The 18,750-nt window shown below is 38.7% G+C and overlaps 1 protein-coding gene across 4 annotated transcripts; it reads right to left on the reverse strand.

Annotated features, from left to right (window-relative positions):
* Positions 1-1,646: 1,646 nt before the first annotated feature.
* Positions 1,647-18,667, reverse strand: dpydb (dihydropyrimidine dehydrogenase b). 4 transcript variants are annotated; one of them, XM_035169464.2, is made up of 25 exons: positions 18,306-18,667; positions 14,285-14,395; positions 14,052-14,134; positions 13,102-13,189; positions 12,731-12,892; positions 12,004-12,200; positions 11,559-11,640; positions 11,035-11,122; positions 10,743-10,850; positions 9,677-9,846; positions 9,381-9,591; positions 9,008-9,192; positions 7,751-7,966; positions 7,325-7,489; positions 7,175-7,243; positions 6,949-7,032; positions 6,667-6,787; positions 6,390-6,509; positions 5,399-5,541; positions 4,781-4,835; positions 4,354-4,475; positions 4,020-4,169; positions 3,669-3,731; positions 2,424-2,501; positions 1,647-2,326 (listed from the first exon to the last, which is right to left on the reverse strand). In XM_035169464.2, the coding sequence occupies exons 1-25, from the start codon at positions 18,333-18,335 to the stop codon at positions 2,165-2,167; spliced, it is 3,063 nt and encodes a 1,020-aa protein (XP_035025355.1). In that variant the 5' UTR covers positions 18,336-18,667; the 3' UTR covers positions 1,647-2,164. The 4 variants fall into 4 exon arrangements, with proteins under 4 accessions (XP_035025355.1, XP_035025357.1, XP_035025356.1 ...); XM_035169466.2 differs by lacking the exon at positions 18,306-18,667 and having other exon boundaries at positions 12,731-12,813; positions 13,102-13,158; positions 14,285-14,329; XM_035169465.2 differs by lacking the exon at positions 18,306-18,667 and having other exon boundaries at positions 13,102-13,158; positions 14,285-14,329.
* Positions 18,668-18,750: the final 83 nt, after the last annotated feature.

The raw sequence follows: 18,750 nt of genomic DNA on the forward strand, positions 1-18,750 counted from the left end.
TACACATATTTAAGGCTGCATTATTAAGGCACATAAATGTAGAGCAAAGTGCTCCCTGTGTGTGTGTGTGTGTGTGTGAGACAATGGACCAGAGCATCATGTTTGTGCTTTAAAAACGATCTCATAGAAGAATAGCAGTTTGACTGCTATGCATATACATTATTTATACTGCACCTACAATGACTCTAATAGTTTCACTTTAATGACTAACAATAAATGGTAAACTGCAAATCAATGAGGAAAAAACATTTATTGTAGAGATCACTCTTGACCATGAAGACTGTGTGATGAGTGTCACCCATCAGGGGAATCCTCGGAGAAATGGGTAAAGTGCTAATCTAAGTTGCTCCGTTTTTTTGTTCCAGACAATCTGAATGTCTCAGAATCCACTGCCAAAAGTTTGATGAAGAACATGAGATAAAAACATTAAAAACATGTGAAAACTGAATTACAAAAATGATCAGCTACTGTAAGGCCCGGATCATAGGTTCTTATAAATCTTACTTTTTAAAATGAATTGTGTATGCTGAAACCTCCATTTAAGCCGAGATCTGGTAATCTTTAATCAGCTAGTGTATCAAAATTATTTTGGTTCAGTAAATCAGCATTTTCCAAAGGCTCAAACTCATGAGGCATCTGAAGCCATTACTTTAAGAGTTTATAGTTAAGTGACTTATAATATAAAGCAATAGATATTCTTTATAGATTTGTGAAAGCACGTTAATGTTCCAGAGTTTCTAGTTTTAAAACAAAGCATTCAACAAATGGAGAGTGAAATTTATTGCAATAAATAAATATATGAAATAAAAACTAAACCTTCTGATGTCTTTAATTAGGAAAAAATATCCTGACAATGTTAATATTTCCCTTGATTATTGATGCACCTCATCATTATGTTACATTAAAAAAATATATATTTATTTTCTCCTCTCTTCTTTGCTTTAGCAGCACAAGCAGTCCGCTCAGTGTTTTTTGTGGTTTACATCTGTTGAAATGTTAAGTCCTGAATATTAATAACATTGGTAAATGAGCGAGATGGTTTAAGAGGAGTAGGAAGAAGAAGAACAGGCGCTTCCCCTCTGGAACCCTCATGGGGACCTTTGGTTGTGGGGTCTTTTCTGACCTTTGATTGCATTGTTATATTTTTGTTGTTTCTTTTGCATATTGTAGTAATCAGAACTCCCTCTCCTTTGTACAGGTGATAATTAGAAAAGGTCCATTGTAACTCCATTCAGTCAGTTAATGATTGCATGTTATGCTTCTGTTATTTGTGTTTAGAGGTTTGATGTGTTGACGTGTGATTAGGTTGTAGATTTGGCCTCTTGTGTCCAAATTACTTGTTTACTAAACTTAGATTAAGGTACTGCCAATCCTCCAACCCCCTTATCACACATGGTCCGTATAATTTTGGGTACTATTTTATCTTCATGTAAGGGACTGTTGGGCCTTGACAGTACTCTGTACGCTGAGTGGTATTGAAGTTTTCTATGATTACTGATATGATATCTGTCTATTTTTCTGTTGAATTGAATTGTTGAAAAGTGTACTATGTGTTGGTTGTCTTATGATTGAATAAAACCTGAGACATGTCCCCCATTGAACTCCTGGTCCTGTTTGTGTCTGATTTCTAGAAGAATCATATTGGCTTGTGTTCCTCTGTACAGATGGTTTGCTGCATCAGAAAACCTTTATTTAAATCACAGACTATAATGTATTAAAGATGCATTTCCTTTTACATCAATACACTTCATATACAGTAGAAGTTAATTTCATTGAAATCACAACAAACACAAAGAAAAGAAGGATACCAACAAAGAGGGAATTACAATTGATAAAGTAATCTAAATCAGAACTACAGTTAAATTATAGAAAAAATAATTTTGAGGCCTTTATGATGACTATTTAACTCAAAAATGTTGTTTGCCTCTTTCTACATAGCTAGAACTATTAAAATTCTCTCTCTCTCTCTCTCTCTCTCTCTCTCTCTCTCTCTCTCTGTCAAGATGATACTCATATTGGACATCATTTTTCTATCACTTTACATCACCCAAATGATAAATTAGATTAACAGGAAACAATGTCTCAAACTGAAAATTACTTATCCATAAAACCCAACATTGGAAATGTCTGATCTCCATTGTTAAATATAAAGTTTTGGTTTGTCTTAGATGGTACTAATGGGTACGCCTCTCTTAGGTTGATAGGGTGTTGTCCTGGTAACCATCTTGATGCAGTCTATGATTGGACAGACGCTGAGGCACAGAGTGCAGCCCGTACAGCTGTCATTCACAAACGGAAGGTGGGTATCTGGATCAAACGTTATGGCCTGCATGGGAGAAAATGGGTATTACAGGAATTAAGCAGTCTTAAACATGCTGAAGGAAAGAGACAACAATCCTCATGTGACAGGCAGACACACATACCTGGTATCCAGAGTCATTGCAGGTCATGTAACATTTACCACAGTTGATACACATCTCTTCATCTATCAGAGCCTGGACCTGAGAATACAGGTGAGGGTCAGGGTTAGGATCAGTTTACATTCATTATTATTATCTCTTATATAAATATATATATTTACTACTCCATGTCTCTAACCAACCATACAGTAACATTTAGATACAGAAGTCTCTAATAATTTTTATAAGACAATATTTCTTCCACAATATAGAGAGCTTCTATTCGTATTACTGGAGAAGTATTCTACATATTGTGACTAAAACTGTAGCCTTAACACTGTGCTCTGATATAAAACTGAACGTTAGTGTGTCTGCATCACAAAGACAAAATAAGGTTGTGCTGCCTTTCTGTCTTTTCTAAAATTGTTCACACTGTGGTCATCTCGTTAAAATAAACTTTATTTAAAAGTTACACTTCATGGCCGGCCAATGGATCTGCACTGTGTGAACATAAAATGTTCTGGTTCACACAAATATTTGAGTGTAAATGTAAAAGATGCTTAAAAAACCATTGTGTCAGTTTTAACACAACCAATTTATATTGCAACCATATATTAGACAAACCTATCTCTGGTAGAGGCTGCCTTTACTGTGGGGACGACAGATCAATAACTAAAGGTGGACGACGTGTCTCCACTTTCTCCCACTGTACAATAATGAAGCCAAAATATTCCAGATACAGGTGCTGCCATCTTATACTGATGCCATAATTTGGAGCCAGAGTCTGCACAGTGAAGGTGTGGTGTTGAGATCCTGCCGATACATGTGCTCAACAAATCACAAGTCAGTCTCAGTTGTCAATCATGACGTGTCACCCTGTTTTCTAAAGCATCTCATCGCTAATTATAACAAAACACTTGAACATACACCAGTGTGACAATAACTACTTAATATTTGAGAATGATTTATTCAACATGTACTAACATCAAGATGATTTGTGATTTGGGAGCTATCATGTTGTCCATCTTTATAAATGTCCATCTTTGTAGATGGTCTATGCTAAAGATGATTACTGCTGTACATCGGAAGCTCACACATTTCTATCTTATGATCATGAGAAGTCAGTTTTGGTTGTTGAGATATCAAGAATGTAAGAATACTAATTTATCCCTTCAGTTAATTTTAATGGCGACAAACTCACTTCAGATGCACCTTTTTAATCCTAAGAACATAAGGAAGCCATAATATGTGAGATAAAAACAGTCGTACCTGCTCTGTGTTGTCAAGGTCCTGGTATGCTCCAATGTACCGCAACGCTCTGGCTATCACATCCTACAAACACAGCCATTACCACACACAAGCCCACACACACATACACAGCAAACACAAAGCACAGACGTTTACCCGCTTAGAAACATATTTCACAGAACAAAGCATTTAGATTAATATGATGAATGTGTATGTCTGTGTGTTTGTATGTATGTGTGTATGTTGGACCTTTTACATTACATTACATATCATTGAGCTGACGCTTCCAATAAGTGCATTCAACCATGAGGGTAAAAACCCAGAACAGCAAGAATCATATAAGTACATTAGCTTCAAAAAAGCCAAAGCCACCTTGACAGCAGGGATGGGTCTTTTGGGCGAGTCAACCCGAGGGACGTGGGTTTCCGTGACATCAGTTTTAACAGGGTCTCTGAGCTGTTTCTTGTAGTCAGCAAGGGCTTTGTTCTTCTGCTGGAGGTATGGACCAAAGCTGGGGAGGCTCTATACACACAAACACACAAACAAACACGCAACAATCAACTATTTAGACAAATTAGATTTAAACTAAATAGATGAGCGGTGTCTCTTCTTGCAGGCATATTCAGGACCAAACAACCAATTACATACTTCTGTACAGTTGTGATTCAAATAAAATAATAATATTAGCGATAGTAAATAGCGATACCTGTCCAACCAGGTCTTCTAGTCTGGGAACTGGTTTTCCTTTCTGGTGTCTCTCTGTTGGAGGGGACTGACCGTCCCAGTCCTTCAGCTCCATGCTCTTGAGGTACAACAAGGCCTTCAGACCTGGATTCATACAATTACAGTGTTGTCATCATCATATCCCGAACATATCTCACACATACACCAGAACATTTTCAGGTTGGTGGTTAGTTCAGGAGGATTGAGGGCACTCAGTGTGTGTATACATCTTCAGACCTGGGTATGAGGAAAATGTTATAAAAGCTCTGAGAAGAGTGAGTAGCTTTACTTCTAACAATACATTTTTTTAAAAAAGCATTTTTGGTAATTTTTCGCTTTTGGGTTAAATATATTGGGCTAGCTTGATGTTTTTTCACCAAGAATGAAATATAGTATACATAGTTACATACCTACGCAGTAATCCTCAATAACTGTGAAATCCTGGTTCTGAACTGCGCTGCACACCTGTTGTAATGAGACACAGGGAAACAGAAATGTGTTAACAAGAAACACACACGAGTGGATTTTATTTTTATGAAAGTCATTGTAATGTTGTAAATACATATTTAGCCATTTGTATTTTTTTGAGGACTGCAGCTTGTTGCTTCTATTATTGTAACTGCTCCAATAAACCTATGTGTTACTTCTAAGCAAGAGTGCTGTTTTGCAGAACTTAAAAAATATACAATTTTTCATGTCAACCACAGCATGGCCACTACTTCATTGTCATAATTATTGGATATTCTAAATCAGGAATATGGTTCCCTTTGAATTTAGATATAGTAACTTATACAAATTGCCAAGGACAAAAAAATGTAACAAATATAAAGACAGCTGTCAGGATTAATACATAATGAATAAGATGGCTTAAATAACAATACTTAACACATTGAATTCAAATATTGTAAAACAGACAAACAATATTAGCTCTCTGTATATCAAGATATTTTGCTTTACTTAACAAACTGCCTCATATTGATGCTCCCTGCACTGTATCATCAAAGCAGTAACAGTGATGTAAGTATCACCTGTAACACTGACGCTCCAGCGTGGAGAAACTGTAGTCCAGTCTCTGCTGAGTCAATGCCACCAGTGGCCAAAACAGGGAAACCAGGAATTGCTCTGGCGATCGCTGATACCGCTCTGAGAGCAATGGGTCTGATGGCGTTTCCTGCACACAATATGAAAAGTGCTCAATGTTTGGGAGAATCACCCATGATGCAGTATGAATATCATGTGTCAGGATAATCTGAAAGACAGTATTGGTTTCTTTTCATGTCATGGACTTTTCCTGATCTGTGGTTTCAATTCGTTTCAATATTTTGTGAAAATCAGGACACTGAGCAATGATGTTTTTTTAATGGGTCACTATTTCAAGTTTGAGTCAAAGTTATCTTCAATCACTACATGGTAAAACAATCAGAAACTTCTCCTTCATGGTGCTTTTAACCTGCAGCCACTAAGTGAAGGTGTGGGTCTGTAGTGTGTACTGTGTATTTACTTGTCATCAATCCATAGGTACAGGTGTCACTATACATCAACTGTCAATCAATCAATAAAATTGTATTTGTATAGCCCATATACACAAATCACAGTTTGTCACATAGGGCTTAAAACTGTATCTGTAAACACATAAAGAGGGTTTTTATATTATATTCTGTGGCTCTGGACTGAGCCTTGAGGATAGATTTGGTTATTCTCTGCATGACCACACATGTGTAACAGAAAGCCTGTGTTACAAGATTGTAAACATGGCTGTTTACCAGGCAGAGAGGCTCTGATGAAAGATGCTCAATAAGGGAGATTTACAAGCTCAACCCACATTATGGAGTAAAGGTCAAGACATCTTAAACTCTGCTTTCATTTTGATAATTCCCTATTTACTCTTTCCTTTTCCAGTCTTCCTGTAGGTTTATTGGCAGTGCTCTACAAAGATGTGTACCCTTCACAGTAGTGATGAATAACAATAACAATTTCAAGGGATTGTATGTATGATTGTGTTTTTTTGTGTGTCTTTACCCGACACGCCTCCATACGTGGTGCGTTTTCCCACTCCAACACCTGGCCAAGGCGAGCCATCTGCCTTCAGTCCCATCATACCTGACACTGTGTTGGTGGCAGTGACTCCATCTGCTCCGCCTATGAAACGACACAACAGTAACAACAGTCAACATGTGTGCTAGACTCTCTTTACATACCTATATTGTTGAAATGATTTAATATGCAATAAAAGAAATAGCAGAAATGACATAGAGGGAAGAAACAGAAGCTTGTGAGTGTGGTGAGGTGTGTTTACCTTCATGAGCAGCTTTGGCAATGTCAACAATGTTAGTCACGTTTGGTGTCAGTTTGGCAAAGAACGGAATGGGAGAGGCTTCACGCACCCAGCGACAGATGTTACGCACAAGCACCGGGTCCTAATGACAAACACACATATCAAAACACAGGCTGTAAATGTGTGTGTGTGTGTGTGTGTGTGTGTGTGTGTGTGTGTGTGTGTGTGTGTGTGTGTGTGTGTGTGTGTGTGTGTGTGTGTGTGTGTGTGTGTGTGTGTGTGTGTGTGTGTGCATGCCCGCACCTGTCCACAAGCCAGTCCCATCCCTCTCTCTCCCATCCCATGAGGACAGGACAGATTCAGCTCCAGTGCATCTGCTCCTGAATCCTAAACATAAAATATATCTTTTTTTTTCTTTTTTCTACTAACTACACACTTGAAACATTTGATGCACTGTGTAATTACACCATAATTATACCCTGTGTGCTCTACGAGTGACATTATATTATCGGATAGTGGTTGGTCTCACCACTGCCATCTTAGTTATCTCTGTCCAGTCTTCCTTGTTGTAACTGCACATTATACTGGAGATCACCACCTGATAGAGAGACGGGGAGAGATTCATTTTACAAATGCTCACCACCTCCCAGGCAACAGCAGCAAATGTGATGTGACTGACATTGTTGGGGAAGTCCCTCTTCAGCTCAGCCACTGACTGACACCAGTAGGCTGCTGTCTTCTCACTGATGAGCTCAATGTTGAGGAAGGAGCCCTGGCCCGGTCCGTACAAATGACCTGAGGTGGTGCCACGCACGATACGAGGAGACACGTTGGTCACCAGGTCCTGCAGAGACATGGGTTAAGTACGATGATGTAAAATGCTCTTTGACAAGCATTTACAGGCCTCTTTAAAATACCTACAGTGGGTAAACTGATATTGAGCATAATGGAGAGATGATCCATGTTCTTTTGCTAATGGTGATAGAAACATCTAACAAATCTCCTACAGGGTCTTTTATAAAAATCTATTTCTGGTTAAAAAAACAACAACCAAACATAACATTTTTGTGCACTTCCAAACCATGTGATTGTAGTGTATCTTTACCTTGTCCAGTCCAAAAGTCTTGGTCAGAGCGAAGCCCCATCCTTGTTCAAAAGCTCTTCTGATCATGGCCGTGCTGGTGGTGGGAGGAGCGGAGGCCAGGCCAAATGGGTTGGGAAACTTTATTCCACAAACCTCTACACTGATGTCCACCTCATCTATACCACTGTAGAACAATGGCAGCTTTGGGACTGGGTCCACCGTCTGTCCATGCTGGGACTACAGGAGGAAGGGAGTGGAGGGCAGATTTTTAAATAACTAATATTACATTTTATCTATTTAGGTGTGATGTCACATCCCATTATTCATGAACGTACTACTCAGAGTTTACAAGAACACAATCCATCTGCTCTTTGTGTGATGCATTCACGTCCTCCTATGATGCATCTCAGTCATAAAAATCAACTACTGAACAAAATTGCACTCATGTCTCAAAAGTCATAGTGGGTATGTTTACAACATGTAATCAACATGTAAACATACCTAAGTGCAATATTAAATGGTCAATGGACTGCATTTATATAGCACTTTTCAAATCTTAATGACATCTCAAAGGACTTAACACCACAGGTCTCTCTCTCTGTCCCACTGACTCTCTGATTAGTGAACAATCTACTCTACCTGTTGAGCCACAGTCAAATGTCACGTATCAATCAAAAAAGGCCAAAGGCTCATGGCTCACAGCTGCTGGGGGAACTCCCATCATGCACTGAGAACTTCTTTCTCTCTGTCTCGCTGCCTCCCATGTATTAAATATCACTTTACTACATGTCTCTAACTGTTTTTCTCTACCATTATTATTCTTGTTGTTGCTGTTATCATTATACCTATAAATATCACTCATATTATTTCTATTTTAACAACCAGTCTGACAAAACTGAAATAGTGGTCAAATGTTTGCTTGCTGTGGGAACTGTTGGGTTTCTCTATGCTATTGTAAGGTCTGGATGAATGCATATTGTGCTTTTTGGTGCAATACAAATAAAACTGAATTGAAGTGGTCTACAGCCCCTATCTCATCAAGGCTTCGAACTCAAAATAGCGGCTGAAATGCGGCACTATGATCAACTGACAGCCCTGATTCCTGTATTATAGCTGAGATGGGACAAGGATGCAGGTTGATGCGTAACTGAGCAGGAAGAGGGAAGGGTGGGAGGAGTGTTTGCTCTCATGTTTCATGCTTAATCTCCAGAACTTGCATATTGTAGCTTCAAGGATTTTAAATATTTGACAAAGAGAAAATCTCCACTGGTACAGTACCTGTATGTATCTGTGAATGTGCCATGAGGCCTGTTTGCCATCGTTCACTGATTCCACTGAGGTGTTTGCCAAACCAGCGATGTCTCCGCCCGCAAACACCCAGGGCTCACTGGTCTGCATGGTGTCTGTGTTGACCTCTGGAGTGCCCCAGCGGGTCATCTTCACAGGAGCCATGGCATCAGTCACTTTAAGCAGTCCAAACACAGATTAGTTTAACATGTGTTAGCATGTCGGAAACACCTTCAACAAAACTAAAAGTTCAATGACTCAGTATCTCATATGTAACAATGAAAATATATACTATCGTGGACATTTAATCAAAAAGGCCAACTGTTGATCAGTTGGTGTCTTAGTCACCTGATTGGTTCATTACCTTGCCGCTCGTTCAACATGGAACCAAAGGCACTGATGATGTAATCGGCCTTCAGCCTGACAACCTGGTCCTCATCTTCCAGCCAATCACCTTCCTCGTTCTGCTCCGTGCGACACAACTGTAACCCGGCAACCCGTCCATTCTTCATGACGACCTCACGAGGAGAGAGGAAGGGCAGGAACTCACACTGCTCTTCCTTTGCCAGCTCCATCTGACAGGAGTAAAAAAAGAACACATACATTTAGCAATCTCCATGTATCCATCTGTTTATGGATCTGTCCATCCCACAGTCATACCTCTTCAGGAACAGCCCTGATGTTGGTGAATCCCTTCCTGAAGCAGACGTACACTCTCTTGGCTCCACAGCGAAGAGCAGAGGTGGCGCAGTCAAACGCAGTGTCTCCAGCCCCCAAAACGATCACTATGCCTCTTAACTCCGGCAGAGAGGTACGACAATGGCACATACCTAGACAGAGGGAGACAGAGGCAGAGACAAACAGAAACACACAGTCATGAGGGCTCCAAACTGATTCTGAGAGGCTGTTTTTCCAATTTTTCCATGAGTCAGAAGATAAAAAATGCTCTTTACCCTTTGTATGTATTTGGTGTAGTTGGATGTGAAACACGATATATATAATTTTTCTGTGGTTTTGTGTCAATGGGATCAAATGACTCAATCATTATTGCAGAGGCATCTAGAAATTTAGTTAAACTAGGAATGTGAAGTAAGGTGGGGCTGTATCCCTTCCTGTACATTTCAACCAACCCATTTCCTGTAATACCAATTATGTAAGATAGCTCGAGTGATGTCACCAGAAAAGAATTGTGTGCCTGAGTGAGTGAGTATGTTCTACAGTACCTGTGAGAGCCAGAACTGAATATGAATAATTTAGTTGTTAATGTGACTAATGATCTGATTATTATAATAATGATGTTCATTTCTAGAGAAAAAAAGTTTAAATGGTGCATTTATGCTTTACAATATGTGTACATGGAGACTGGTAATATCATCAACTGTGCTAGAAGAAGGTAGTAGCAATAGTTAGAAGAAAGAAGAAGAAAGTTAGATCAGATTATAGAGGAGGAGAAAAAACACTTTTTGACCATGTTACATAATGTGTTGGCCCAATGTATTGTTGATAACACTTTTTGCATCATGTTCTTTTCACTGTTTTATTTAGTCCGTTTTATAATTTGTTTATAATTTATAAATCTTTTCATTTACTGGTTCAATTCAGAACTGCACAGCTGGCACCTGATTTATTTCCTGTCCCTGCAAGTATTACTGAATATTGTAATATGAGTCAAAGCATCCTACCTGACTGGCTTTCTAAGGGATTTTTTTGTTTCAAGTTGACTTACCTTTCTTGCTTGCTAAAGCCACCATGGGCAGAAAGTCTTTGGAGGTGAAGAAGCCTTGATCCATGGTCAAATCCTGAAAGATTGCAGCTCTGTTGGCCTGAGGGAGGCCTGAAGTCACACACACAAAAAAAACCATACACAGATGTATACAAATGCACTGACACACAAAAAAAACGACATATTGGAAGAAAATTGTTTTTGTCACAGACACAGTGTAATTGTTAAGGGGAGCTGTCTAAAAGTTAAAATAGTCCATTACAACTTTGTAACTAGTTTTGCAAGTGGCACTCACCAATGCCAATAAAGACAGCTTTATATCCTTCCTCCTTCAGGGACGTCAGAGTCATTCCGTTCACACCGAGACCCTTCTCACACACCACCTGTACACATACACACACACATTTTAACAACTGTGAGCGTGAGACAGTAATACTGTCTTATTGCTAATATTTAATACATTTAACACAAACAGTGTTGGGTCTCTACAGTTATAATTTTTTTTTCATTTTATCACAATATAAGCAATGTAAATATTCTTTAACATTTAAGGTCACTAGGTTAAATGGAAGATGTGGAGTATTTTTAATAAATTATTTTTCTATCAAATCTTTAGTTTGTTATCTGCTTGTATTCCTTTATATACTGAGGCCATTATGACTATTAATAATCAAGAAATATAAAAAAGTGAAAACCAAAAACAACCAACAGAGGACTTGATAATAGCTATTGCATCATATATTTCACTATTTATGTAACATCATGAACACTGCTACATCATTTCAGAAATATGCATCTGAACAGTGTGTGACTTCATACCTTGACTCCCAGATCTTGCATCAGATCTACTTCAAACTGAACAACCTCATAGGGAAGTCGGAACTGGGGGATTTCTGCTGTGCTGCATGGAAGAGCATATATATATTTTTGAACATTTTAATGTTTTATATGTCTATCTTCTTGATATTCTACCATGTAAATTCATAAGGCCAATCTGCAACGTCTCATAAACAATAAGTCTGTCTGTCTCTCTCATTACTGGGATTGATTATTTCTTGCAGGCCAGGATTCAGTTACTGTTACCCCACTTTGATTCAACACTCCCCAATTAATCCACTAATTAATTTGCTATTATTTTAGTATTGTTGATTCTTTTTTTTTTTTTAATTGTAGTTAATTTGCTTTATCTTAACCCCTGCTTTGTATAATTTGGTGTTAAGTATAATCTGTTCAGATATAGCATAGACAGATAATTATACCTTACCTCAGCCCTCCAATGTATTTCTGTCTCTCGAATATAGTAATATTGTCATATCCCAGACGGGCCAGGAATGTAGCACAGCTGATTGATGCTGGGCCACAGCCAATCAGAGCAATGGGGCTGTGGTAAGACTCTGGCATCTCATCAGGCGGTGGGAGATCAGGATTCCTAATCTGAGGGATGCCCATCTTACTGAACACCTGGGAAAAAATGACACAGATACATTTGAAGTAATACCCTTGTCAATCTCTTTAATACACTGCATTCATGTCATAGCTGACTTGAGGCTATGTAATTAACAGTGGCCACTGTGGTCAGCACTGGTACGAAACAAAGCTGCTATTTAAAGTTAAAAAGTTGTATAGTGTTGCTTTAAAGTTTACATTATGTGTTCTACATAATTCTAAAACTGTGAGCCAAGGGCAAATAATTAACGAGAGAAAAAAGTGCGATGTGTAGATGAGACAGATGTGTAGACACATGTGTAGATGATAGTGTAAGAGTTGTGTAATTGTGTGCATTATGCCAAGTAATATTTATTTGGTTGTCAAAAACATAATCACATACACATACTGTACAGTAAATGGGTATTTGAGATAATGATGACCGAATTGCAAATGGCAGAAACTGATAATAGCTGAGTCATTTGAGTGTTTGGTTGTTATAAACTACACCACAGTGATGATTTTAGAAGTAAAATTCCCAAAACAGTTAATCACATGTTTTGTACCTCAGTGGCAAACTGCTGTAACCCCCCGATGTTGATAGGTCCTTCCTCAGATGCATACAGGTTACAGCCTCCTACACAGAGATCTGATGTGGGACAAACCATTCCACAGGTCAAACCCAGGGGGTTGTCAGATAGGATGACCCGAGCTGCGCCATAATAGTTCTGGTACACACACACACACACACACACACACACACACACACACACACACACACACACACACACACACACACACACACACACACACACACACACACACACACACACACGCACACACACGATTAGCATGTTCATTATTATTCTTTCTTTATTGGATTACTTTTTGCAAGCATCATTCATGCAGGCAACAGTGTATGAATGTATTTGATTACCTTATTAGAGATGCTTGTAATGAATGACTTGATGTCCAGGTTAGTCGGGCAGCTCTTCTGACAGGGAGCATCGACACATTTTAGACACCTAAAAGCCATATTTTACTTTTATTGGACAGTTTAACAAAGTTGCTGGGATTAAAAAATCTTGTTTCGATTCAGAAAAGGAAGCAAAAACTATTAATGCATAATGCATTCAATTGGCAGACATCCAAAGCACCTTTAGACAAGTAACAACAGGAAAGCGTCAGTACAGTAGGAGACCTTAAACTAAGTAGTACCTTTTCAATAAAACAAAGTATAGGAGATCACGTAAAGAAGTCACAGTATGTTCTGATTAGATACGTTCGATTGTAAGAGGTGTTAGTAGAGAAACTGTTCTCTTCCAGAGGAATGTGAGTATAGAAAGAGATGCCCAAGCTCTGATGGTGTTTGGTAGCTTTTTTCACCATCAAGGAACCAAAAACATATAGACTGTGACTTGTGTGCAGAGATGGCAGTAGGATTAAAAGGAGCTTAAATGTTTCCGAAAAAATCACCAAAGTGAAAAAAAAATCCAAAAACATGGGTTTGAAAAATGATTATTGAAGTACAGCAATGTTAAAACATTTTAGGAGGCTGCAGAGGAACAGAACATCTTGAAAAAGGCAAAATAACGTCATTTGCAAACACGATTATGTTTAACAGGTGTAATGTTTACTATGTTCACCATCTTAGTTTGGCTAGTTGGCATGCTAATACCGTAACATTTGCTGATACCGAACTAAGAATAATGCAAAGTACAGCTGCTACTGGGAAATGTCTTTAAATCTTGAGCTCATAATGTTGTTATACTGCGTTCACACCAATCACGCGAATACTAGCTGGTTGTGTGGAAATTCCGTTGAGATAAAAATTTGCAGTTGACATTGTGCAATTGTGTCACGAATAATAATATAATTCATTCTCACCTTAGTGCTTCTCGTAGAGCTCCGCGCTCGCTCAGTGTTGTGTGTTTGATATCATCAAAGTTGTTCTCCAACTTCACACAAGACTGAGAGAAAGAAGAGAGGAGGAAAAATAACAATGAAGACAGTAATGTAGAATGATGAAACTGGGTAAAAAGGAGAGAAAATGCTATTTACTATATCATGCGACCAAATTCTGGTTGTGTGTCTGTTGTCATTTGTGTGGTAAATCTTACGTCACAGTTTCTCTCAGGGTTTCTTTTCCAGTGTTTTTTTTCTTTCTTCTTGTTTGCTGTGGACATGATGTGAGCGTGAGTGTTCACCCTGGGATTCAGAGCCAGGAGGCTCTGTAAGAAATTATGTAAAATAGATCAACACATCAGTAAAAATAGACAGAAATTTAACTCATGATTCTTAGGCCCCCATCAACAACTACTCCAGAAAACATATACCACCTAAAACGTTTCATTATGAAAGCCAAGAGCAGCCATGGTTGCAACTTTCTTTTTTATCCTGTTGTAACAAGATCATTAGCTGAGTATGTTGTTATTTCAGGATAGCAAAGCTATATTATTATGATAACGATACATTTCTCATTTTTAAAAACAACTTTGCCGGATTCTCAAAACAAAAACAAAACAAACAACCCACTTGTAAATTGACCTCCATTGTTATGATTCCAAAAATGTTTGTAATCATCATGATGTCCACGTTTAGGAAGGTTAAGTTTATGTGTCTGTCGAACATGCCCCATCTTCGTATATCCTCATTTGAATGAGCATGTCCATTTGGGATTTGGGAATATATACATATATAACAAACACCTCTAACATTATGTCAAGATCTGTGCATTGCTAATGTCTTGTTAATTCCATAAATCTAGTTAAACAAATTGTATCCTTTTTACTAACTTGGGGTTTTAGAATTGTGGATTATAAATGGAAACTTTGCATTGAAACATTGCTCTCCACCTGTTACTCATGAGCCACTGCTGTCATCTGTCTTGAAACATGGGAATCTGCTGGCAAAAACACTGATACCATGGAACATTCTAGGAAGGTTGCTTGTTTGAAGGGTTGGCTAGGGTCAAAGTGATAAGATAATGATGGGCTGCAGGGTCGATGCACTGACGTTTTGTGACCATGTCGGATGAATATGTAACAGCCTTATAGCTTTATAGTTTCAAATTACATAATGGAGGTATAGCATAATGTTTTGTCAGGTTATTATAATTCTTTCTATATATAAAAAATCTTATTTTCTAAACATACAGATAACATAAAGATTTTAATGCAGACTTTCATAACATTGAACATTGAAACTATTTCCACATCTCTACACATGCATACCTTCACTCTGACCGTACGGTACTGATCTACAGCTTCTTACACATGGCACAAAACACGTGGCTTGTTACAAAAGACCATTAGACCACATTAGGTCAACATAACATGACGTTTTATCCTTTTAATCCTCATTGCTGCAACACGTTAAAGTGGCAGACTAGCATATTTATCAAGACAGATCAGTATAGTAAAGGAATGTAAGTTTGCATGATCAGTTGTAAGTCTCACAAAACACTTGTACTCCTCAGTGTTGGTCGTTAAAGCTGCTGTCAGGAAGATGTATTGTTGAAACCTAGCCATATAATGTGCGGCCCAACCAGGCTAAGGAGCATAAACCTTAAGACCTTTTAATATTCACTTTGTTGCTAATATATTTGACTGTATCCATGCAGCTCATTTAATCATTTTATTATTTTCACTTGTAGAGGAATGTATATTGTTTCTTGTGATGTAATAGGCCTACAGAGCAGTTTTTTACCTTAAAGAGCTCATAGTACTATATCAACCCACTAGAGCACTGTGCTCCCAGAATTCAGGCTTACTTGTCATCCCTAAATTCTCTAAAAGTAGAGTAGGAGCCAGAGCTTTCAGCTATCAAGCTCCTCTCCTGTGGACTCATCTCCCAGTTTCAGTTCGGGAGGCAGACACCATCTGTACGTTTAGGAGTAAAACCACCTTTTTTGTCGGGGGGCACATGACACGTGGAGCTTCTCTTTCTTCTTATCCCTCTTTGTCACATTAATGTCTCATCAATACATGTTACTGACTTCTTCCCTGGAGTCCTTGAGATTTATCGTTTGCAGATCCAGGATCACTACTGCAGCCACATCGTGGATCATGATGGTGGATCGTAGATCGTGATCATGGTGGCAGCTAACGTGAATCGTAATGGTGAATTGTGGATCGTGGCGGCTGATCATGGACTATGATTACAACAAGACTGCTTGATATACAATATGCCTACTCACATATTCTACCATTATTGGCAATCACTCCTCTATTTCAATTGTCATAGCTGCTCCCTTGATCTCTATCAGACAATGTCTTATGTATAAACATTGACACACTTTTCCATTAGGTAAAAAACTGTTTCTTTTAATCAATGTTGTAAATATTGTAATTTTGTTGATGTGTTCAGTTACACGTTGCATCTATTGCACTTCTGTCCCTCCTGGGAGAGGGATCCCTCACATGTGGCTCTCTCTGAGGTTTCTTTTTTTTGTAGGGTTTTTCCTTACTCTTGTTGAGGGTTAAGAACAGAGGATGTCGCACCTTGTTAAGCCCATTGTGACAAATTGTGATTTGTGGATATGGGCTATACAAATAAAATATGATGTATTTCCTTTAATTTCCACAGTGATCTCCCCAGTATTTAGGTCCACTAAATTGCTTCAGTGTGGATTTCAGTGATGAAGTTGGCTGAACCACAAGAGACATGTTCCATTAAAAGAAAAGAATGGTACCAGGGCAGAGAGTGAAATATCCTTCTATTCCAGAATGACTGGGGAAAAAATCATGACCACAAAAGAAACATCACAGACTGCAGAACGCTGCAGCCAATGGCTCTGGATCAGGAGGAAAAATCCCAACTGGGCCCCAAGATGCTAGGGACAAGCACCCAGGTCTGATCAACCTGTGGTCGGCCTGCCTTAGAAGAGGGTGTCTTGTGATTAAAAGGCAGAAACACCTGATGACGCTAAGGTACACAACTGAAGATATGCCCCTAACATCCGCTGGTGGTCACTAACATCCACTAACATAGACTGGTGGTAGGCATTAATTAGTATGGTAGAAAATACAAGGGATGTTCTCCATCTTGTCCTATGTTCGAAAATGGGACAGTGTTTAGTTTAAAAAGGCATAGAGGTAAGGATGTCTGATCTACTGAGTGGGCCACATGGCTTTCATTGTACTGCCATACAAGCCAGTAGCCAGTCAGATTTATCTTTACCTCAGTGTACCCTCAAGTTCAGCCTTTATCTTTGATTACAAGGCCAAAACTCTTGATGACAACTAAGGTTATATTGCTAACATTTGCTGGTGGCCGCTAACACCTGCTTTCATCTACTGGTAGTTGGTAACTTAAATTGTGCAGAAGACCTTCAAACATACAAGGGACATTTACCATCTTGTCCTATATTCTAAAATCTACGCCGAAGTTACCAGGATAACAGTGGGATTATTTTTTTATTCTAACTTCAGAAAATTGAAACCAAGCCACTGTAGACATTACATAATCGTTTCTCAGTCTGAGTAGAACTCGTGACAAGTAAAATGAGAAGTAGAAGAACAGTGCTTTTCTACTTTCCCATGAATACAGATGAATCAGTGGTTAACTCATGTGCACAGTGGCCCCATGTGAAGCCTTGGATTAGTGTTTTGTCCATAGTAGTGGAGGCTTATCCCCAAACTCTCTTTGCACTTGTAAAAGAAATGCTTTGAGGACTAGTAAAGATGATTTGAATTTTCTTATCACCTAATTTATAGTACTCTGTAATGGTGTGGTATTTCAGCAGGTGCACAGATTTAAACTTCTTCTTTACCAGGCTGTAAAGTAATATAAAAACCCTGTCAGAGGAGTTACTCTGTCATCAAACACAGCCACAAAGGGTTAAAGGGTTCATTAAAACACATGGAGACTTGTGTTTGTGTTTTAAACATCAAAGTAAATATAACAAAAGACTGACCTTGACCTTCAGTCAGGGATAAAAAATGTTGTATTCCCATCTTTCAAGTACTATGATGTGCACTGTCAATATTACAAAAAAATAATTAAAAGCCTAAATGTGTGTTTTTTATTGTAAATCTGTTGTGAATTTGTGACAAGTGGATACATGGTATATTTATGAAGACATAGACAACTGGAGAATCCTGCTGAGAAAAGAGATAAAACATTCATTCAATAGTTTACCTCAATGTCTGGAAGGTCTTTACTCAACATGATGCTTCTGTCCAACTTAAGAGTGAAGCCCTTTAAATGATCTTCAGGAGATTCTTGATGGTCTCTGGATTAGAGGTCCGAAGCACTGTCCGGGACTGCTCTGCTCCCAAATGGAACTATGCGCGAGCTCTTCCTCAGCCCGCTTCACTTACTAACAGAGATGTTAGATAACAGGCTGACCTCTTAAAGCCACCAAACCACATTGTCTTTTCACAGAGAGACCTGTCGATAAGGTCGGCCAACAAACAGAGCTGTTATCAGTTTCCGGGGTTAAAGTTCCGCAGGGCTGGGCATGGGGCAAGTTTTGTGGGTGTTTTGCAGCTGAGCTTTGTATAAATCAAACCAGTAAAAACTGTTGGGTCCAAACTCCACCTCCTGTGAGGGGAGTGTTTTCGAACAGATATATAATTCCCTG

Source organism: Hippoglossus stenolepis, chromosome 11 (assembly GCF_022539355.2).
Source record: "Hippoglossus stenolepis isolate QCI-W04-F060 chromosome 11, HSTE1.2, whole genome shotgun sequence".
NCBI classification, from domain to species: domain Eukaryota; kingdom Metazoa; phylum Chordata; class Actinopteri; order Pleuronectiformes; family Pleuronectidae; genus Hippoglossus; species Hippoglossus stenolepis.